Source organism: Drosophila santomea, chromosome X (assembly GCF_016746245.2).
Source record: "Drosophila santomea strain STO CAGO 1482 chromosome X, Prin_Dsan_1.1, whole genome shotgun sequence".
NCBI classification, from domain to species: domain Eukaryota; kingdom Metazoa; phylum Arthropoda; class Insecta; order Diptera; family Drosophilidae; genus Drosophila; species Drosophila santomea.
The window spans coordinates 22315163-22338098 of NC_053021.2; the positions used below are offsets into that span (position 1 = coordinate 22315163).

General features: G+C 42.3%; 3 protein-coding genes across 7 annotated transcripts; all 3 read right to left on the reverse strand.

The window, feature by feature from the left end:
* Positions 1 to 271: 271 nt before the first annotated feature.
* LOC120455270 (protein stoned-B) lies at positions 272 to 9274 on the reverse strand. The gene is made up of 7 exons (XM_039641272.2): positions 9161 to 9274; positions 6961 to 8601; positions 5170 to 6433; positions 4836 to 5087; positions 4595 to 4776; positions 1224 to 1434; positions 272 to 917 (listed from the first exon to the last, which is right to left on the reverse strand). Exons 1-7 carry the CDS (start codon positions 9270 to 9272, stop codon positions 773 to 775), a joined length of 3807 nt encoding a protein of 1268 aa, XP_039497206.1. The 5' UTR covers positions 9273 to 9274; the 3' UTR covers positions 272 to 772.
* Positions 9275 to 9322: 48 nt separating this feature from the next.
* Positions 9323 to 14593, reverse strand: LOC120455271 (protein stoned-A). 5 transcript variants are annotated; one of them, XM_039641274.2, is made up of 3 exons: positions 14404 to 14593; positions 11120 to 12418; positions 9323 to 10599 (listed from the first exon to the last, which is right to left on the reverse strand). In XM_039641274.2, exons 2-3 carry the CDS (start codon positions 12387 to 12389, stop codon positions 9323 to 9325), a joined length of 2547 nt encoding a protein of 848 aa, XP_039497208.1. In that variant the 5' UTR covers positions 12390 to 12418; positions 14404 to 14593. The 5 variants fall into 5 exon arrangements, with proteins under 5 accessions (XP_039497208.1, XP_039497207.1, XP_039497211.1 ...); XM_039641273.2 differs by having other exon boundaries at positions 11120 to 12545; XM_039641277.2 differs by lacking the exon at positions 14404 to 14593 and adding an exon at positions 14204 to 14383.
* Positions 14594 to 17347: 2754 nt separating this feature from the next.
* LOC120456566 (alpha-(1,3)-fucosyltransferase C) lies at positions 17348 to 19484 on the reverse strand. The gene is made up of 2 exons (XM_039643447.2): positions 18495 to 19484; positions 17348 to 18084 (listed from the first exon to the last, which is right to left on the reverse strand). The coding sequence occupies exons 1-2, from the start codon at positions 19268 to 19270 to the stop codon at positions 17649 to 17651; spliced, it is 1212 nt and encodes a 403-aa protein (XP_039499381.1). The 5' UTR covers positions 19271 to 19484; the 3' UTR covers positions 17348 to 17648.
* Between the last annotated feature and the right edge of the window lie 3452 nt (positions 19485 to 22936).

The window sequence follows — 22936 nt, forward strand, 5'->3', positions numbered from 1 at the left end:
CGTCTTCTAAGGCTGGCAGCTCACTCCAGTGTTGATTAATCTATGCGAAGCTGGCAGCTTGCACCAGAAACTTACACGGTAATGCTAACGTTAACATTATGCGAAGTTGGAAACTGGAGCCAGCGATGTGTAATCTTATTTAAGGTAGCAGCTCCATTTTGTATTGATTATGTGCATTTGAGCCTATGCTTTTAAACGCTAAGAGGGGAATTCGCTTTTTTTCTGCCTTCGGAAAACTTCCTTTTATTGTTTCTTCGTTCGCTTGTATGAGTTTTAGTGTCTTGAGATAATAACCACTATGTATGGGTTGACTTTAAGTACGATTCTGGTCTGATTTCAATTAAAATTAACGTGATCATATGTCTACAAGTAACGAAGTTTAATTTTTTAGGGCTTGGCTGGGTTAGGTCGGGTGACTATGGCTGTGGTTATATGGTTCATAGATTAAAGGTTACGTAAGATGCTTTAGCTTTCTGCTCGCCGGCTGATGGATCCACAGATCTCGACTCGACTTCGTTCATTTGGCTTTTTACACAGCGTAAGCTTTTTCCTTTGTCTGCTTTACTCGCACTCTTTAATTGCTGTATTGCAAACGGATCATGTAAGTATCATGTAAGTATATAACAAGAACGATAAGGAAACCCATGCAAGAGGAATATCTACAAAAAGCTGCTGCCAGTGGCACCGCCTTTCCATTCACATGGGAGTGTGAATATCAGATTGAGCCCTAGTGTGCCACCGGATAAACACCGGAGCAGCGCGGATAGCCAGCTTAGTTGGAGTCCGTGTCCGAATCGCTGGGCGGGACCGGGGACGCAGTAGGATTGGTGGCCGTGCTGGGCGGCTCCTCGCGAATAGGACGCGTTGCCGCCAAATACGCGTTCGTGGACTCGCCGTGCGTGGTCTCGATGCCAACCCTGGAGGGGAAATTTATGCATAAGTAGTTGTACGTTTGTTTAAGTGTTTTTATAATTTTGATGCAATGTGGTCGGGGGTCGAGACAGATTGATTGCTGATGTATATTTCAAATATGAATATTTGAACTTTTTCAGGACACAAAATAATTGTCATAAAACGATGTGTTTTCAAAGGAATATTTTTTTTTACAGTTATGTCTCAGTAATACAAAGAAATTTAGCCAATATAACATCAATTGGATTGGAAGCTTGTACTCAGCCAATGGTGATAATGTAACCATGATTCCATAATTCATTGCTACTTACTTGTACTCGTGCCGTGCCAAATAGCGGACGTACTTCTCTGGCGGTTCATCGGCATCCGAATCTTGGACACTCACGGAGCGCACGGTGGTATGCGAGACCTGCGTGGCGGGCATAGTGAACTCCACGAAAGCGTATGGCGCCAGTTCGCTTGGAATCTGGTCATACGATGTAAGTGCCATGCGGCAGACCAGCTGATGTGTGGTATACGCACCTATACGAAAGGTTAAAGATTAAATCACTGCGACCGAGTATATGCCATTACGTCCGTACAAAGGTCGAGTCAAAGCGTCGAGGGATCTAACATAACCTTCGATTGCTCCATAGAAAAAGAAGCGCACGTTCAAACCAACCTCTTTACTAGATCTACTCGCCTAGTGATGCTAATCAAAAACAAGAGAGAACACTATAGTCGAGTTCCCCGACTATCTGATACCCGTTACTCAGCTAGTGGAAGTGCGAAGGAGTGTCTTTAACTCTGACAGTTTTTGGCGGTTTGTGGGCGTTGGAGTAGGCGTGGCAAAAAGTTTTTTGGCAAATTAATAGAAATTTACAAGACTAATACAAAAATGAAAAAATATCTAAACATTTTTCAAAAGTGTGGGCGTGGCAGCTTTGGGCGGTTTGTGGGCGTTAGAGTGGGCGTGGCAAAAAGTTTTTTTGCAAATCGATAAAAATTTACAAGACTAATACAAAAATGAAAAAATATCAAAACATTTTTCAAAAGTGTGGGCGTGGCAGTTTTGGGCGGTTTGTGGGCGTTAGAGTGGGCGTGGCAACCTGAATCGACAAACTTGCGCTGCTTCTATGTCTCTGGAGTCTGTATGTTTAAACTCAACTTTCTACCTTTGGTGGTTCCTGAGATCTCGACGTTCATACGGACGGACAGACGGACAGACGGACAGACGGACGGACAGACGGACGGACAGACGGACATGGCCAGATCGACTCGGCTATTGATCCTGATCAAGAATATATATACTTTATATGGTCGGAAACGCTTCCTTCTGCCTGTTACATACTTTTCAACGAATCTAATATACCCTTTTACTCTACGAGTAACGGGTTTAACAAGTCATACTACGTCCTTACAGAGAGAACATTTTTGCTACAAACATTGAAAAATTTACCAATTTTGTAACTGAACCTTGTTTATATATTCCTTTTTTCCTATCTTTTTTTCACAAAAAAAAAATAATTTTACAAAAAACTCCAGTTTTTAATCGTTTCAAAATAATTTTGAAAAGGTGGATTGCAAAGTTAATAATTACATTTCACTTAGAAAAAAATTTGAAACGAGAATAATATTCTCAAATAAAACTTAACAACAACTCTCCAATTTCGTGTTGGATGTTTTACGAATATTATCGAGAGCCCAGAACTACTTTTTAACGGCCAGTTGTGTCTCAGGAACCGAGTGCACTACTCTTTGGTCAGACGATACAAGTACAAATTCAGATACTCGTGTCGCAAGGGTGGTTGAAAGTCGATCTTTCGAATACCTATTTTCTTCTTTGCTCGATCTTTCGGTTCCTTGGCTCCGCTAATGTAATGTAATTTACTTATATTTACTAAATTGATTTCCTTTACGGTCGCTGCTAGGGAACGCTTACATTAGAAGTATTCCGAAAAACATATTTTGGAAGACGTACAGGAACAGTGTACGAATATACTATACTACTATAGCTAGAAGGATTCCACCATGCTTCCGATGAATCCCTTTTCCGTGTTCCGTCGCTTGTGAAAAGGAATGTTTAAATGTGCCTTACAGGCAATGTTATTTTTGAAGATTATCTTGACAATTTTGCTTGATTATCTCCATGTCTTCCTATAACAGGTATCTTATTGTCGCAGCACTCAAGAAATTTTGGAAATTCGGTGGTTGTGCGTCTGCATCACTAGATCTGCTTATCTTAATTGTCTTGCTTTATAGTTTTCAGGATCCCGAAATTTTCGAAGTTCATACGGAAGGGCAGAGAAATGGCACATGATCGAACCGACTTGGCTAGTGATCCTGATTAAGAATACTGATATCCATAATTATATGGTCAGAAATTCGTTCTTCTACCTTTTGTTCTACAAGTAACGGGTATAAATATTAAATTCATCTTGAAACCTTACGAAAAGGCGCAATTAATTAAACATATATTTTGAATAAGCATGGTGGATATAAACAATTAAATAAAATTATAGAGATTGTTTCGATTGACTGGTAAAAATAAGGAATCACAGCTTTTTATTGCCGGTTTTCCAATTAAGATTTTGTTCACATTTGTGTAAATTAAATGATTAAAACCAATTAAATATTTATCAGATTAAAATACATTTCGTTGTTGAATAAAAGTCAAATTTTGTGACGGTACATTATATCAACTAATAAAAAAATCAATATCTGAAATGTACCTTTTCGGCATGTACATTTTAAGAAAACGCATAAGGCAAATAAATATTACCCCCTCTTTGTATTTTAATGAAACTATATTTTTCGTCAAAAAGGTTAATATGAAAAGTTTTGCATTTAAAAGATGCTTTCGTGACCATTTTTACCTCGTTAAGAGGTGTATTTGTTTGATTTGTTTTGACATAATACTTTAAACACGAAATGGGAACACAAACACAACCACCAACGCCGAATAGTTTCCATTTTAGGCCAAACAAGAGAGAACGCTATAGTCGAGTTCCCCGACTATCTGATACCCGTTACTCAGCTGGTGGAAGGGAGAAGGAGAGTCTTAAACACTGACAGTTTTTGGAAATTTATGGGCGTTAGGGTGGGCGTGGCAAAAAGTTTTTTTGCAAATCGATAGAAATTTACAAGACTAATACAAAAATGAAAAAATATCAAAACATTTTTCAAAAGTGTGGGCGTGGCAGCTTTGGGCGGTTTGTGGGCGTTAGAGTGGGCGTGGCAAAAAGTTTTTTGGCAAATCGATAGAAATTTAAAAAACCAATATAAAAATGAAAAAATATCAAAACATTTTTTGAAAGTGTGGGCGTGGCAGTTTTGGGCGGTTTGTGGGCGTTAGAGTGGGCGTGGCAACATGAATCGACAAACTTGCGCTGCTTCTATGTCTTGGGAGTCTGTATGCTTAATCTCAACTTTCTAGCTTTTGTAGTTCCTGAGATCTCGACGTTCATACGGACAGACAGACGGACAGACGGACGGACAGACGGACATGGCCAGATCGACTCGGCTATTGATCCTGATCAAGAATATATATACTTTATATGGTCGGAAACGCTTCCTTCTGCCTGTTACATACTTTTCAACGAATCTAGTATACCCTTTTACTATACGAGTAACGGGTATAAAAATGGAATTTTGGAAACTATTTATCGATAATGTATAAATGCATTTCATAAGGAAAGCTCACCTTGACCCTCTTTGGGCAAACGGGGACAACGCCACACAATGGCCCGATGGTGATGCTCGTATTTGGCCTGTCCGGAGGTCACCTCGATCAGCGACTCCTGAAGCGTGTCTACGGCACCCAGGATCCGCTCGATACCCTTAATCTTGCCTGTTCGCCGATGAGCTGACTTAACCGAGCCATATCTGTTTCAGGGTACCATTAAATACTCAAAAGCCAGATGACTATTGCCGGAAATACTCACCTGAAGTGCTTCTCGACACGGAACAAGTAGATCCAGCATTCGGGTATCGGGAAGCGCACGGAGACATCCTCGCAGGGGATTTGGCCTAACTTGCGGGAGGTGAATCCCGGCACCAAGATGTCGGCCCGCAGTTCTACCTTGTTGCCGCTGACGCACCAGGTTGCCTTCAGCTGCAGCGGAAGTTCGCGATTCTTGGGCGGACGCACACGAAAGCGGAGCAGCTCAATATAGTTCGCGTCTGGCGGTTGAAATCTGCACGGGGTCGGGATCGGGATAGCGTTTTATTTTTGTTCCTTTAACCCTTAAATTATGTATAACGCCATTTTCTACTTACTTGATGGTGCGCGTTCTCTCGTACTCCTGCTGATTAACAACACTATGAAACTCAACGGCCTCCAGCCTGATCCACTCCTCGGTGGCCACCGGGATGATGTCGTGCCGGCCGACAACCTCCTTCCCCTGCCGCCACATATCGTTTACGCCCAACTCGATGGTGGGCATGCCGGTAAGAAAAGCGAGGAAGAAGAGTCGCACTCGGGCAATCTGTTTGAGGATCTTGCCCTCGAAGTCCTGTTCCACAGTAATCTCATCAACGGCGGTTACCTGGACCTCCTCCATTTTGTATGTCAACGCTCGCTCCCGCAGAGCCGGAAGCTTGAACAATGCCTCCTCGATGCAGACCGAGAACTGCTTCATGTCCTCGTAGTTCATTGAGCCAATCTTGAAGAGCTGGGACGACTGCGGCGCATGCTCCACTGGCAGGCCTAGTTTTTTTAAATCGCTGCCAAACTCCTTGACGCCTTCGTAGTCGCCAGCGATGGCGTATTGTGCGAACTTGGTCAGCTTATTTGTGATCCGCTCCGCCTTTGTTACTTGACCGGGTCTAACACCGGGTCTCTCCTTGTAGAAAATGTACTGTAGTTTCATCGTGAAAATCTTGCCGAACTGGTCATACTGCTGAGCCCCGATCTCCGACACAGAATACGACGGTTGTAAGGGCAGTTCTTGGAAGGGTTGCTTATCGCCCGCCTGGTTAAGCAGCTGCACCACCGGCACATCGTTCTGCACCACCAGTCGAACAAAGATTTTCTTCCAGAAGCGCTGACCAGTGATCTTCTTCTTGTTGGGCTGCCGGAGTTGCATCTCCCATCCGGGTCCAATGTAATGGAGTCTCGGAAACTCCTCCAGCGGTTGTGATACATCCTCGTCATAGAGCGGTGTCTGTGGAGTGTCCTGCGAGTCCGTGCGTTTAATGACGGTTCCATCGGCTGGTGGCGGTCCCGGAGCCGGGAAGCCACTAACATCCTCGAACGGATTGACGGTTGAGCCAGGCGGGGATGTGGTCTGTGCCTGGTTAACCCCACGCGCCGGCGGTGGTGGTGGCGCAAGCTGGGGGGCTACCCCACTAGTTCCTTCAGCCTTCGGGCGGATAACCACGCTGAACTCCTTGTCCACCGATTCCACGGAATCTGCGCGTGCGGGCGCCTGCATTGCATAGAAGTCATCGTCCTCGTTGCCGAATCCATTATCCGCCGAATTGGTGTCGCCAAAAGCATTAGCCGAGATTGTAGCCGATCCGAAAGCGCTATCTCCCCAAGCTAAAAAAACCGTCGATTCATTAATTTAATAAACTTCAACTATAATTTAAATCAATATAGTAGGCTATAGTAAGATTTCTCGACTATCCGATACCCGTCATACCCAGCTAGTGGCAGTGAGAGGTCATTAGGGTAATAAACTTCAAGCTTAGTTCCAACCTGAGATCATAGCGTTCATACGGACGGACAGACAGGCTAGATCGACTCGACTAGTGGCCCTAATCAAGAATATACATACACATATAGCCTGAAGGGTCGAAAACGTTGTCTTCAACTTGTTACATTTTTTTCAACAAATCTAGCATAGCCTTTTACTATACGAGTAACGGGTATATTAGTTATATAGACATCAATGTTTTCGATGTATTTGATCATGAATTGTTCTTAATCCTGTTCTTGTTGTACCTTAGTCTTATTTGGTCCACATTAGCATACTATTTAAATTTATGATTACTGCATGGATATAGAAGCTTCTTTTAGTGTCTTTTTATTAAATCTTATTCATATTTTCGATTAATAGAACTTACCATCCCCGCCTGTGGGCGTTATCGCTCCGGAACCGCCAAAACCATCCAGAATGCTGATATTGTCCTTCTTCACCGAGTCAAACTTGGCTGAGAATGCGTCAAACTCGTCTGGCTCGGAAGCAAAGATATTGGCCGTATAGCTGGGCGCTTGCGGTGTTTCCATCTCCGGTTCCGGATCGTTCACCGCAAATATATTGGCAACTACCGCTGGCACGGGTGCGAGGTTCGGCTCCTCTTCCTCCTCGGGGCTGGCGAAGGGATTGGCGGACAACTGACCGCTGGCCAGGCCGCTGGAAGCCAGCGGAAAGTCTAGACCGGTGTCCATTTGCTCCGGCTCCGGCTCGGGCTCACTGGCTATGGGCTCATCATCGACGAGAGCTGCCTGGGTGGTCACTAGGCCTTCCGTTGGGGGGCTGTGATCAGAGACGATTTCGGGCTCCCTTTCGGGTTCGATTTTTGGTTTCGTATCTGTCTCCGGTTCCTGCTTAGCCTGCGGCTCATCCTCGTCATCAGATCGCGGCAGATCCTCCACCGTGGTGATCTCAATATCCGGTGTGGTAGCCCTCTGCGTGCTGGCGGCCCCCGGTGGTGCAGCCATATTATTCACCTGCCGTTCCAATCCAGTAGCTGCCTGTGGTTGGGAGGTTATGTCATGGGTGCTTTCGTCCGGTCGTATTAGTAGGGAAGTAAATACTGGTTCATCTCGTGAGTTGTTTCCGTTCCTCTGCTCCTCGTTCAGCTCCTCTTGTTCCTGCGGCACATCCTCCCCAATCGCCTCGGGCAGATCGTCATGCAGTAAGTCCGGCTTGGATGCTGATGGGGCTGGTGGTGCATGTGGTTGCTCAAAGAGACTCAGTATGTCCTCCTTAGACTTGGGTGGCGGCGGCTTGACCGGCTTACTTGCCGTAGTACCAAACATATCCAAAAGGTCATCCGCTTCTGGAGCGGCTGGCGGTGGACCAGCTGCGGCCACCGGTGGTGGAGGTCTCTGTGGTGCAGCTTGACCTGGAGGAGCGGGACGTGGGGGAGCAGGACGAGGCGGTGGTGGGCGAGGGGGTTGTTTCATCGGTGTGGCAGGCAGTGGAGCTGCCGCCTGTATATTCGGCACCGCTGTCGGAACTGCAAAGGGATTATCTAGCGGCACCCCGCCTGCCACTCCCCCTATTAAATGAGCCTCCATTCCTTGAGTATGGGCACTCGATCCACTATCCACCGACACATCCAGGAGATCGGCTAGTCCCGAGTCCGGAGTAGGACTCGGCGAGTGCAGATCCCGCATCGAAACCGGGCTGGGCGATCGGGTGGCAGGTATACGACCTAGTAGCTCCGAACTAGTTTCGTCCAACTGACTGGACACCGTACTAATTAAGTCTTGGGTGCTCTGGGGAGGAGCCTGAGGGCGTGACGGGGGCGGGTGCGTGTGCGATTGCAACTGTGGCTGTGCCTGAGGCAGTTTCTTGCCCTCGTCCTCCTCCTCGGCGCCTGATTTCAAACTCAACGCATCGTCCTCCGCCTCGATCGTAGTGCCAAAGAAACTCATTGCCGGGTCAAGATCGTTGTCATGGGCAGCTTCCGCTTCCGGTTCCGCCCCCAACTCGAGATCATCGGCGCCAAAGGCAAATGGATTTGAGGCGCCGGTAGCTAAGTATGGTAGTGAACAGTTAATAAATATATTATATTTTGCAATTCCGAAATAACATTTCAGCAGCTTTCAATTATGTTGTATTATTGAGTAAAGTATAATGTTACATAAGTTTGAACCATAACACTAGTTGACTCTCGGAAAACGGCGAACAGCTTAGAAGCCAAAAACAAACTCAAGGATAAAAAATTTCAAGGTCCAGTATACTGACTTAGAATCTTATTTAAGGTTAGTTAGTTAGTTAGTTGTCCTAGTTTGATTTAGTGATACTTCCAGCTTCAATCTACGAATGCCGTTATATTTTGTGACAAAAAATTATATTCAACTAAAAATATTTATCTCTTCACTGGAAAATGTTCTTTTTTAACGAGCGAAATAATTTCGAGCGGAATTAATTTTAGATAGTGTATGTAAGGTTGCGATCGTCACTCCTCAGTACGAAGGTTTCTGTTTGATGTCAACTACAAGTGTAGATAAGCTTCTGTTTGCTGAACCTACCTACTTTCTCTCATAAAAAATAAGAAATACCTGTGAAATTGAATTGAAATCGGTACAAACCTGCTCCAAAAGGATTATCCGTACTAGGTTCAGGTTCTGATTGCATGAGAAACGGGTTGGCAGCTGCATCGCAACCATCCAGGTCTTCGTCCATCAAAAAAGGATTCGCCATGATTTCGGATTCTACTTCTCTGCGATAAAAGATAGTTTATATATCTAATATTAACGTTCGATCAGCTCGCTTTCCAGCAGCTTTATCTCTGCCTCGCCAGGCCCTAGATTCTCCGCAATTGAAGTGTCAAACGGGTCAATATCCTGGGCGGGCAGGGACGGTCTTGAGTGCGTCGAAGGCGTGAGGACCTTGTCGCCCAAGCCCAACTCCTGAGCGTCGCTTTGCACGTCAAGGACGTCAGTCACCGAAGTCTTTGTTTCCGGCAATAGTTCGTTTTCTAGAAGTTTTAACTCAGTCTGACCCGGCTGCAGATTTGCCGCTATGGAGGTGTCAAATGGGTCTATTTCCTCCTCCGATTTGCCGCTGCCACCTAATTTGTTTAGCTTCTTTCGCTCTTGAGCGGGAGTCAAGACCTTGATATCAATATTCTCCTCGACGGCCAGTAAGACTTCAGCGGGAACCGGAGTAGGTGGAGCACGGGGATCAAAATCTGGGTCGGAAAGGCTGTGACGCAGATTCGTGGGTTCGGAGATCAAATCCTTTTCAATATGTTTCAGCTCTATATCGCTGAGTTTTGCCTCGGGCACATAGGACGTATCGAAGGGGTCAACGTCCTCAACTTCGCGTTCACGCTCCTGCAAGAGATTGTCGGATGGTGCGTAGTACGGCGTCAGTGGCTTCTTACCAGATCCCAACTCATTACCCGCTCCGAGAAGATCTGGTGCAGGTACCAGGAAGCCCACACTCTTGGCCTGGATGTTTAGACTCAAAGAGGACTTTCGACGGGATGTGTCGAAATCCGTCTGTACTTGCTCTAATTTTTCTTGCGGTTTTGCTGGTTCTTCTTGATCCGCTCGTGGATCAAAGTCCGGGTCACTCAGAGAGTGTTTGAGGGTACCTCCGTCTCCGCTCGGATCGTTAAGGAGCTCGCGCTCCAGAAAGCGCAGTTCCGTAGACTTGGGTTGCACCAGATCCGATACGGCCGAGGTATCGAAGGGATCAAAGTCCTCTGCCTCTTGGTCGACACTTAAAGTCGGCGCCAAAGGCGCGGGAACCACCTGGCTAAGGTCGGTAGCACTTCCAGCGAGAAGGTCGCGTTGTGGAGCTGCTAAGAAGGAAGGCCCAGTGGCTGGTTCCTCCGCACGCGGATCAAAGTCGTCGTCTTCCTCAAGAACAGTGGTCTTTTTAATCACTTGCTCCGCGTAATTGGTGTTAAAAGGATCGTCTTCCGGGTTCTCCTCCTCGTCGTCCGACACGTAAATCGCTCCGGGTACAATATGAGGTCCTGTGGGCGGACGGACTGGTGGTGGCGGGCGCTTGGGTTTTTCTTTGGGGGTAAAACAGGAGTAATTTGGTTGGTTAGAAAATTTGAAAGGACTTTACTTGAGTAATGGATTGTACAAATTGATTTTGTATGCCTCTCCATCTACAGCTTTTTTTATATTTTTTATAAAAACATATATTAATCCAGACGTAAACTGTGCAAACCTCCATGTATCTGCTCTTTCAATGCCAACTAAATTTTGTATTAATATTATAAAAATACTCATAGAACTTTATTCCAAGCAAAAAGGTACATTGATGGTACTTTCATTGAGTAAGCGAAATGCAAGAAGCAAAAATAGGAATACCAATAGTTAAATCTGCAAGCTCTTAGGTTTTCGAAATCTTAACATTTATACAAAGGTATAGTGGCTGCACCTTGTATAATAATACAACAATACCAAGACCAACAACGCTCTAATCTACATTCTATATTTACATACATATACATATGTGTAATAAGTCATTTTTTTACTTATGTATTAAACAGAGTCACAAAACAGAAAAGCAGGGAGAACTCTTACCTGATTCCTGGTCCGGTTGCTCTTCGAATTCGGCCCAACTGCCTTCTCCAAATGCTTCAGTGGGCAGCTGTGCGACAGGCAAAACAACCTGGCTAACGATAGTGATCTCTTCCTTTTTGGTCAGCGATTCCGCGGCTAGTTCGGCGAACTCGTCGTCCTCCTCGTCTTTGAGTGCATCGAACTCAGATAGATCCGGGTTAAGCAGCTGACTTTCCTGATCTTGCTGCTCGAGCTCGTCCTTCTTCTCGACGGGCTGCTTGTGCTTAATCAAGTGCAAATGCAAGGAGACACTAAGATCAATGGGAACCGAGGACTCGGGCAGTTCCTCGTCTAGATCGTCAAGCAGATTATGCTGCGGCTCGGCGTTCGAAGTGGCAGTCAGAAGATCCGCTTCCGAATCAGCTAACTCCACGCTCTCGCTAAGAAGGAGATTCTGTATACCTTTCCTTAACTTCCGCTTGGGATTTGCTAAGGCGACGGCGTGCTCCCGGTCCACGCGACCGGATAAAACCTCAACGGCTGCACCGAGACTCAGTAGCTTCTTGTTGCTCTTTGCTCGTTCGGCACCAACAATAACCTTCTCCGCGTATGCGGTGTCAAAGGGATCGGGACCGTCGTCGGCAAGTACGGGGGAATCCGGTAGAACGGCTAGTTGAAGCTCGCCGCTGGTGATAGCCTCAATGTAGTCGGTGGCAAAGATGTCATCGGCCTCGTAGTCGCCTGCCTCTTCTTCTGATTCAGATAGCTGAACAACCGCCTCCGCTAACTTGTCCCGTTGGGCCTCGATCTGCACCAGGCGCCGCCTTTCCCGCTCCTGCTGCTCGGCTTCAAGGCGAGCTGCCTCCTCCTCCTCCTGTTTCTTTTTCTCGGCAGCAGAGGGTAGGCGCTGGTAAAAGGACTCCTTCTTGATTCGATCGAGCTCGTCCTGGGTTTTATGTAGAATGCTATCGACGCCAGAGGTTAGTGCCTTAAATTTGGCCCACTCCTCGTCGCCGCCGGCAGCTCCCTGATTTTGATCCGATACCTGTTGGTGGGCGTTGCTAGAGGATGATCCCGATCCTAACACCGATTTAGAGGCTACTGGCTCGTAGTGGGCCTCAACGTCTGATGCCGCTCCGTCGGATTCGCCGGCGTCCGACTTTGTGGCCGCCGCCTCCTGTTTGGCCTTTAGGTCGCGCTTGTACTGCTCGAGCTCCTCCTCGGTGAAGAGCTCCTGATCCTTTTTCGACTTCTTCTTTTTCTTTTTTAGGCCCTTTGGTAGCTTAAGCATTATCTAATTGCGGAGACATCGAAATCGGTCTGCAAATAGGTCGTAAAACTTACTGACTCCGGTCGAATACAAAATCGTACTGGAGATGGAGGTGGCGGTGTGGTTACAGCGACTACGTAGAATTCAGTTTAGTTCTAGTTGGATGGGGTCTTGGAACTGCGGGTGGGAGGAGCAGAGGAGGGATTATGTAAGATATGCACGTCTCTCGAAATCGAACCGGTATCGAAACTGGGGTGTCTATAATATGATGGTTTTTTGGGTTCTTAAGCAATGCATCGATTTGCCCGCCCACTCACCGCCGCCTTATCGGTTGTTTTTTCGGATGTTCCAGCCGTTATCGCTTAAGTTTAAAGAAAAACCTAAAGAATATCCAAAAACAAAAATCGTTTGCGGAAAATTTGATACATACTTATGTACGTACATATGTATATACATATATAAAGCGCTCGATTGTGTACCTACACGTGAACTTGCCGAATTGCCAGAGCTTTCCCACCACACCACCAAAAGAGAGACGCAACAGCAGTAGTTGACTCAGTCAAAGCTCAAAGCCCTACACACACGCACACACAGAGAAACTCACACTCGCAAAGCAGGAAGGAATATTTCGTTGCCCGTAAAAATAGGCAACATATATTCTGACACATTGTTTATACAAATTATTTGCATTCAGGACAGTGCAGATTTACCATTTCTTATTTTTTTTTTGTCTTGTTTGTCACTTATCTCGTATAAAGAACTTAAAGTTGAGTTCTTTGATTTCATACCACTTTATACATCAATACGAAACGATTTTTTTTTTTTTTGATTAAATCTTTAAGTACAGTATACGAAATTTACATTTTCAGAAGAATATTGCAAAATCAGGTTCTAAAAAGGATATAATGCATTGCAAGGTTATAACCCATCGCGAATATTGTGTCATAGAAGTATTACATCCCAATTCACATATAGACCTTTGAACAGGTTTTACAAACAAAATAAAACTTTAAAAAGTTCTCCGACTTTTAATGCAATGAATATAGGCACCATAGTCTCAATGGACACGAAGATTTTATATTTTTAGGGATCTACATGAAAAATCCATTTAATATCATTGTGGTAACAAATATAAAGCAAATTTAAATCCACATAGAAATTCTTGCAAGGTAACTTTGGCTGGAAAAACTAAGAACCAATTGTTTTTGTTATCAATGTCAACTATATAGACCAGATATTATTATTTAAATATCTTTTGTTGATGCACTTCCTTTCAAAAGCTTAAATAGCTTCAATTTTCGCACACATGTCACTTGGCACAACGGTCCAGTCTTAGTTGATCTTGATATTGAATTAAAGTTAAAAAAAAACAAGTACGTTTTACAATATATGTATGTCGAAAAATGCGAGTAAAAGTGAGCGTCGAATGCCGCTTTTCCCACTCTCTATCCGTTAAAAAGGGCAGTAGTACCATTTTTTCTCATTTCTTTCCTTCTTTTATTTTGCCAATTTCTTCTTCCTTTTTCTTTCATTTTCTTCTCCTTTTTAATGTGAATTGTTGGGAAAAATCGATGCTTTAGAGTCTGAATTTCTGATAAGTGCGAGCGAGTCGGTATTCGTGCAAAAGAGACAGCGCCCACGCACTATAAATCACACACACTTGAGCACACATACACGCGTCACTTAGAAAAGTTGAACTCTAGAATTATATATGGATGGGTATGGGAGCCCACTGTAACTGTAACTGTAACTTTTCGTATGCCTATACCCACTTTGAAAAAATTTTACGCTTCTGAATTTCCCGGAGTTTATTTTTAGGAAATTATGCAACTTACGTCTCACTCTTTTGCACACAATTATCGAAAAAACTTCATTTGTACGAAAAAAAAAGAATCACATTTATCGCGCTTCTTTTTGGAGATAATATTTTGGCATATACTTTAAAATAACCAAAAATGGAGAGCACAGGCGACTAGCGTAGTTTGGTTTTAGAGGACTTGTGGTTTTTCGTTTCGATTCGCTTCGGGGGCTTTACCTCTGATTTGAACTATCGGGAAATCTAGAACAGAATGAATTAAATGTCGTGAAATTCCGTAGGAAGTGCTTTTCGTCAGCAGCGACGTCAGCAGAGGAGAAGCAGCGTTACGGCGCGTCAACGGTATATCCTGCCAAAGCTGCATAGAGCTTTGTAAAGCACTGTACTCAAGGAAGTTTCCTTCCACAGCTGACATTGCCCTTTTGTTACGCTATTTGTTACCCCTGTGGAATTTTGGCTGCTACGAAAGCTTCAAAGCTCTGCAAAAGGCTCTGTGAAAAGAGGAGCGCTGTCATCTACGTCACTGTCATATGACGCTTGACATTTTATCTAGTCTTGATTTCTGACGCATGCGTTCGTAAACATGTTTCAGCCCTGAAAATATTGTAGACTACATGTGATATTTGCATATCGTGCATATTCACATAATCGACTGCTGTTAAAATTAAGCTAACCCTTTCGGCACCCAGCTATGTTTGTCGGTAATCTTATATTTGAGAAAGCTAACGCTTTTCACAACCTCCTCCGATTTATTTGAAATTTGATTATAACAGGGGCCAGGGCACATATAAGTTAAGTGCGACAAGAATATGAACTCATAAGTAAGCGACAAGGCCTCCAGGCATGCACTATTGTAGCTAACCACGTTTCGTTGAGCTTAATCCGAATCTGCGAACATCAAATGTATTAAGGAATCGTGTTTACGTGAAAGCGTTAAGAGTTTGAAGAGTCTGTATGCTCTATCCATATCTTATAGTTTCCCAACGGATGGACAGATTGGTATGGAAAAGAGTTTACAATAGTATATTAATTTCTTGTGTATGTCCATGCCAAAAAAATCGCCGTTTGTGCGGGTACATATGCCTTTCTATACAATATACAGTAGAATCCGGTTATACAGAAAGGTGGAAACAAAATATTTTTTTTGTTTATTTTAGGGTTGCTATGTTCGTAATATGTTTTAACATAAAACAAATTAATTGTTAATCAAACAAAAAATTTAATAAATTTTATTAAATAACATGGTTTTTCATAAGTAAAAATCCGAAAAAATTAGAAATATAACGGGACATCTCATGGAATATAGGCATGAGGAGGTCTGCACACGCACGCTGTAAACATTTTTGTGACGTCCGTCACGAATAGAAACATACATTTCTAACAGAGTCGTCTGATGCTTAAATTTGTTGGCAGTATTTTGCTGTATTTTTTGTGTGGCACGTCGGAATACCCGGTTGAATTATGAAAAATCTCGTCGGTATAAGCGGTTTGTCGCTAAAAGCGGAGACGTACTAACCTGAAGTCCTTTCATATAACTTTGTATGGGGACCAACCAAGCCATCGTGTTTCCGTCGCAATGACCGGACTGACGCTATAAGCGGAGTCGTTATAACCGGATTCTACTGTATTTGATCTTCAAAGGATTACTAGGCGAGTCAATATGGACATCCGACTGTCTGTCCGTCCGTTTGAATGCTGAGATTACTGAGTCCAACAGGTAATAGATTTTCCCTGGTAATCAATTATTCAAAGTTTCGATCTCTCCCTCCCTCAAACCACATGCTAAGCAAATACTTTTATTAAATTAAATAACTTATGACATATGTAAATAATAAATACTTTTAGACGTATTCTTTTGGTTTTGTCGGTTTGGTTTTGTCGTCACTCCGAAATGAAAAAGCGCTAGAAGTACGGCACATCAACAATTAAATAAATTAGGTACAATCTTATGGTTGCAGTAAACAATTTGTAAATACTTTTTAAAAAACGTTTGAGTCTTTATTATAATGAGGGGATGCTTATCACGAAAGGCCCTGATGTCGTCGTAAAGCTTCACTAAATTTAATTGAATTTCAAGTTGAAATCTTTATTGCCCGAAAGAAGTAGCACTTTAAGTTGAATTTTGAATATAAGTGAAATAGTATTCTGAAGAGTAATTTTTATTTGCTAATAAGTAGTGGGTGTCATTGGGTGGTGGGTGTTATTTTCTGCTAAAACATTTATTCAATAAAATTTTTGTTTGAATATAGAAATAAGTACAAAAAAAATATTAAAAGTAATACTTTGATATATCGATATTTTAATGCTTTTCCTAAAAAAATCCAAACAATTATGTACTTAAACATCGATTACAATACAATCATCTTTGCATATATAATACTACTTATCGATATGCTTAAAATCAGCACACTGTTATGTGACAATTTTGCGATACCTAGGGCTGGCGAATATTTAAAAAGGTTCATCGATATTTTTCCGTGATATACTTAATTAGCTGCAGTCTCTAACACAAAAAAGGTAAACTAACCTCTAAACTAAAACAATAACTCGGAAATGTAATGGCTTGGATGTAATGGCAATGCGCAACATTACATTCCCAATTCCCATTTTGCCGGAATCTTTATTGGCAACTATAACAATTTCATCTGCCATACATAGAACACTCGAACACGTATGCCAATCTTTTCTTCGCGTTTTATTGTTGGTAACTTTTAACATCTGATTCTTTAACATTAACTTGTCAATACTAAGTCATCAGAGTAGTAATAAATATTAAACATTAGTTGCGATCCGAGTAACAATGTATTACATACGTTGGCTTAACAAACGGTTTTAGTGATGGAAGAAGTCCTCTCTTCGGCCCTCTTATGCTTACTTATGCGTACTTATTTATTGAAATACACAATCGACTGGCAGAGCTAAAAATAAGGTAGCTTATAACGATATGGAATGAAACATGAAAATACCTCCTCAGTTTTTTAGAAATACCAGGCCAGTCTGGTTTATTAGTATTCACTCGGAAACATGGTAGCACTGGTCAACGGTCTTCTTACGAAGACATTATGCATGAAAATTTGTCGCGTGTACTCGCATACAATAAAAACTACAACAGTTTTAAATTTGATCAGCCGGCAGCCTTGAAAAGGTTATTAGTGATACAATATTGAATGTATCTCCACGTTTATTTTGGTCGAGAATTGAATTTCAAATTAAACATTTTATTTGCTAATAAGAATAATTCATACTCCTTATTTAAATACAAACAATCCAATTCCCAACAAAATACCTACTTATTTGCCTACGCCGACAACCGTCTCCCATTTTGGTCCAATCCGACCTGAGTTTGTTTCCTCACATGAGTAAACCCAAACAGATGGCGGGCGGGAGATACAAAGTGCGTCTCGCTCTCTTTCGATTCGACTGTGCTGCTGGTTGCAACTATCTTGTTCTAATCCGGGCACAGTTCACAATCGTATTCGGCTTTCCAAGCGGCAACTGTTGAACCACCAGGACTGGATGTCGTCGTAGAACTGCGTTTTGTGGCCAAACGCGGGAGCATGGAGCCGTGCGCAAAGTTCGCAAAACGGAGAGCTGGATACCAAGCGGTAGTGGCGGCGCCACCAGAAGTAGCTAACATACAAATCCGGATCCCCAGCCACGTAGCTCATGTACTTGGCCAGCTCTTCCACGGTCTCGAAGCGATTAGCATCGATGAACGAGTGGGGGGGCAGGATGCGCGAGTAGTCCGCTCCGCCAAAAACCACTGGTATTACGGTTCGTTGGAGGGCATCGAAAAGCTTCTCCGTCACGTAGTCGTCGCACAGCGAGTTCTCGAATGCCAGGTAGAAAAAGTAGTCGGTGTCCAACATCTCGTCGCAGCGCGGATCACCCCGGAGGCAGCTGAAATGGGATCAACATTTAGTAAGTAAGTATCAGCTGTATATGTGCCATTACAAATTCTGAATTTAATACAAAAGGTACCTGCATGCCCGTCGGTTGTTACCAACTTAAGGTATTTCGTTAAGTTTGCGTTCTTCATATTTCAACCCATAAGATATAAAAGGGATACGAGATGCCAAATTAAATTACGCGATTTGGTGAAAAATTGGCGAAAAGAAATACTTTCCATTAAAGCGACAAAACTACTAAACCGATTTATCCGAAATTTCTTAGATATCATGGTCTACAATCATGCATATGACTTATATAACATTGACTTGTAAAACCTAAAACTAATTAAATATTTTTAATATATTTTTTTCGGAGATCTCAGGATAGCTGCATACGTGTTGCTGTATAATTTCGCTCACCTGAGTGTTCCGCATTTGCCGTAGATGTCCACGTCAAAAAATTCCTGAAGCCTTTTAGCCAAGACCTCTCTTCTCGACAACGTTTCGCAATGCGAGACGAACCAGGCGGCCGTTTTCGTTTTTCCCGACCAGAAGTCCCACACCAGGGAGTCATTAAAAGTCGCAGGAGGTTTCCACCAATGCGGTTTCACACTGGGCGCCACCACGGCGTTGGTTGCGATGTCCAGCAGCTGCCCGTAGGGCCAAAATACATCTGAATCAATTCGATAAGTCATGGTGAAGTTATAGAACCCCTGTTCGTCGTCCAGTCGATGCTTAGTCTCCCCGGGCGGTTCCATCAACGCGAATACGTAGGCCTGGTAGGGGCTTCTCTGAGGAGGCACCGGGCGCAGGAGCGGAAACATCTCCGCCGCATGGAAGACAATGGCGTCATAGAGTTCCACTGCGGGCAGGAATGCGTGCTGGTTGCTGATCTCGCACTGGTAGACCGGACAGTGGAGTTCATCGCGCAGCTCCTGCGGTCCCAGAGTGTCCCAGGAAAGCTTCCATCGCGGATCACCAAAAAAATCGGTCCAAAGGAGAATGGTTCGTGTGGATCGGACATACCGCCCGTGCTGCCCCCTTAAGTGATCCTGCAGGATTTTCGTCTGGTTAAGGAGCGGTGACTGGGTGACCTTATGAAGAACCACCAAGGCACTAAGCAAGACTAGGAGGAGCAGCAGGAGGGCGCCGCGCGGCCCACAGACCAACCGTGTCGATCGAACAGCCATCGACATGTGCCCAACTCGGCCAGATAACAACCGCCAGGTACTTCGGAGCTACAGTGAGCCCTCCCTATAAACTTTGGAAAATGGGAGGAACAAACCCCCTTCTGTATAACCCAAGATCTCATTTGAAGTGGATGCAATGCAATGTATTAAAACCAAATCACGAGTATATAACAATACTTAAGAACGCTAAATAAATAACGAATTAGGCTCCTTATAAAAAAAGTATCTGCAACTCGTCTTTGGCCGTTTTCACTGTAGCACTAGCCGTGGTTCCCTGGCGAAAGGTGCGAGCCCGATAAGGTAGTCCATTATTGATTGCCGGTCCGATATGTTCTGGAAACTTAACTACCATACCCCAAACACACATGGCTCGCACTCCTACCTGGCTGGATAAACATTGGGCTAGATTAGAGATATCGGGCCCTGTAGCCCCACCTCCTTCTGCTCGAAACCGAACTTCTGGCTCTCCCACTCTTTACATGACCAGCGAGTGACTGAGGTCCAGGCAGCGCTTCAGGAACCAAGCTACCAGAGAGAAGATTACCACGAATCCGTAGACTAAGCAGGTTCTGACCAGATCCACTAGAGGCCTCATTCTCCGGCGGCAACTGAAAGCCAAACAGACCTCTGAAGGTCTCAGAGGGTGGCAAAGGAGAAATCTTCCGGACATTCGACTGGCCTGTGGAAAAGTGTCAGCTGTTCCCTGGCCGCAAAGCTCGCCAGCTAATTGCAGTGGAGCAGAGTAATCTCTGCCTATTATCCTATTGCACTGGCCGTTGTGTGGGTCGTGGACATCGTGGAATCGAATTTAATGGCTGATTCTCATGAACACAAATTACATTGGTATCACGATTAGGGCATGTACATATACAAATGTTTATTTACTTGCCTGCTGTCACACTTACAGACCCAAGTCCAGTGGCCATTAGGCGTCGAAAGTGTCTGTACTAGCATTCAATTAGCCTGTCAATTGCCACAATCAACACGGCCCACAAAAGTAGCTACATTGTCACATTGTTAACTCCCCAAGGTCTTGATACACATGAAGGGGAAACTCAAAATGTAATACAGTTCTCAATATGCTGTGATTGCATAATCTTGCTGAACATGAATCCAAGTAGCTCCTTGTTCAAAATACTTCCGAATAAATATTTGGATCTACAGGTAGATGGAACCTATAACGTATGTATATACATATGTCCTTATGAACGGTAAGACTCGGAAACTATAAAAGCTACGAAATAAATTGTATAGATATGAACACAATATTTCGTATATGACAACTACATGGTCGCAGTTTATTGCTGGCCCAGTTTTCATATCTGACTTTGGCGAAGTTTTCAGCTCAAAGAAGCTGGGTCCGCCAAAATCGAATTTTTGAAATTTGAAAGGTGGAATCGTTTGACCATCGTTTGACCATGTTTGACCACCAATTACTTTTTTTTGACCACGTCCAGTTTTGAAGATATGGAATTTCGAAAATTTTCAAAAATTTTCGAACTTCAAAAATTTGACTTTTTTGAACTTTTTTTTTTTTAAATCGCAATAACTTCGTTTGACCACGTTTGACCACCCTTTAGAATTTTAAAAAACTTTTAGTTTAGAAAATATAAGCACTTAAGCAATTAAGCATTTCTCATACCCCAAAACTAAATATTTTCAAACAAAATCGTTTGACCATCCTTTAAAAATGCTTTTTATCGTTTGACCACCCTTCAAAAATTATTTTTTTCGTTTGCTTACCCTTAAAAAAAAATAAAAACGATTTCCCACCTCTTAAAACTAAATATTTTCAAAAAAAAACTTTTGACCATCCTTTAAAATTGCATTCTATCGTTTGACCACCCTTCAAAAATTATTTTTTTCGTTTGCTTACCCTTAAAAAAAAATAAAAACGATTTCCCACCTCTTAAAACTAAATATTTTAAAAAAAAAATTTTGAACATCCTTTAAAATTGCATTCTATCGTTTGACCACCCTTCAAAAATAATTTTTTTCGTTTGCTTACCCTTAAAAAAAATAAAAACGATTTCCCACCTCTTAAAACTAAATATTTTCAAAAAAAAACTTTTGAACATCCTTTAAAATTGCATTCTATCGTTTGACCACCCTTCAGAAATTATTTTTTTCGTTTGCTTACCCTTAAAAAAAAATAAAAACGATTTCCCACCTCTTAAAACTAAATATTTTCAAAAAAAAAACTTTTGACCATCCTTTAAAATTGCATTCTATCGTTTGACCACCCTTCAAAAATTATTTTTTTCGTTTGCTTACCCTTAAAAAAAAATATTTTCAAACAAAATTCAAATAAATCTCACAATTTTGGCAAAATACTCTCTCTTTCTCTTTCTTACTCCCAAGAAACGATTAAAGACCGGAGGTGTTTTGTATAGAACCAACACATGCATATAAATAAAACACACATACACGTTTTCGGTTCTGCTATCTGCACTGAAAAAATCAAATTGAATAAAAAATGAAAATACTTATTTTTAATGCTTATGACCCCAAGATATGTTGGATAACAATATGGTAAAGCAAACACAATTGTTATTAATTTTTCTGGGTTGTATGTATGTAAAGCAATTTGCTAGCAACGAAACGTACGACTGATTTTTAGCTATGTAGCTTTTCAGTCGGACAGCGAAGTAACTGTTAAGCAAATGAAATTGTTGTTGCTCAGCATAAGAAACTAGTGAAGAATAAGCAGAATACACAATAATGTTTTTGTAATATGTACGTATGTATGCATTGTCAAGTACCGGCAAGTACCAAGTGTGCGTGTGAATTGGTGCCACAGCTTACTGAAATAAATTTTACATGAACCAGACAAACAAACAATTACGTTCTTGGGAGTAAGAAAGAGAAAGAGAGAGTATTTTGCCAAAATTGTGAGATTTATTTGAATTTTGTTTGAAAATATTTTTTTTTAAGGGTAAGCAAACGAAAAAAATAATTTTTGAAGGGTGGTCAAACGATAAAATGCAATTTTAAAGGATGGTCAAAAGTTTTTTTTTTGAAAATATTTAGTTTTAAGAGGTGGGAAATCGTTTTTATTTTTTTTTAAGGGTAAGCAAACGAAAAAAATAATTTCTGAAGGGTGGTCAAACGATAGAATGCAATTTTAAAGGATGTTCAAAAGTTTTTGTTTGAAAATATTTAGTTTTGGGGTATGAAAAATGCTTAATTGCTTAAGTGCTTATATTTTCTAAACTAAAAGTTTTTTTTAAAATTCTAAAGGGTGGTCAAACGTGGTCAAACGAAGTTATTGCGATTTAAAAAAAAAAAAGTTCAAAAAAGTCAAATTTTTGAAGTTCGAACATTTTCGAAATTCCATATCTTCAAAACTGGACGTGGTCAAAAAAAAGTAATTGGTGGTCAAACATGGTCAAACGATTCCACCTTTCAAATTTCAAAAATTCGATTTTGGCGGACCCAGCTTCTTTGAGCTGAAGTTTTCTTTATCGCAAATAGTGATATTTCAATAAATCAAATTTTATAATATATAAATATATTGATCGCTGATATATAGTACATTGGTTTCCAAATAAGTAGCATTGCCTTTTTTTATCCTATATCCTTTCTCCTTTTAAAAAGTTTTCATTTTAGTTTTTTGTTTCATAGGTCCATCGAAGCGCCTGGGCGTCAAGAAAATCAAGTCCCAAATGATTT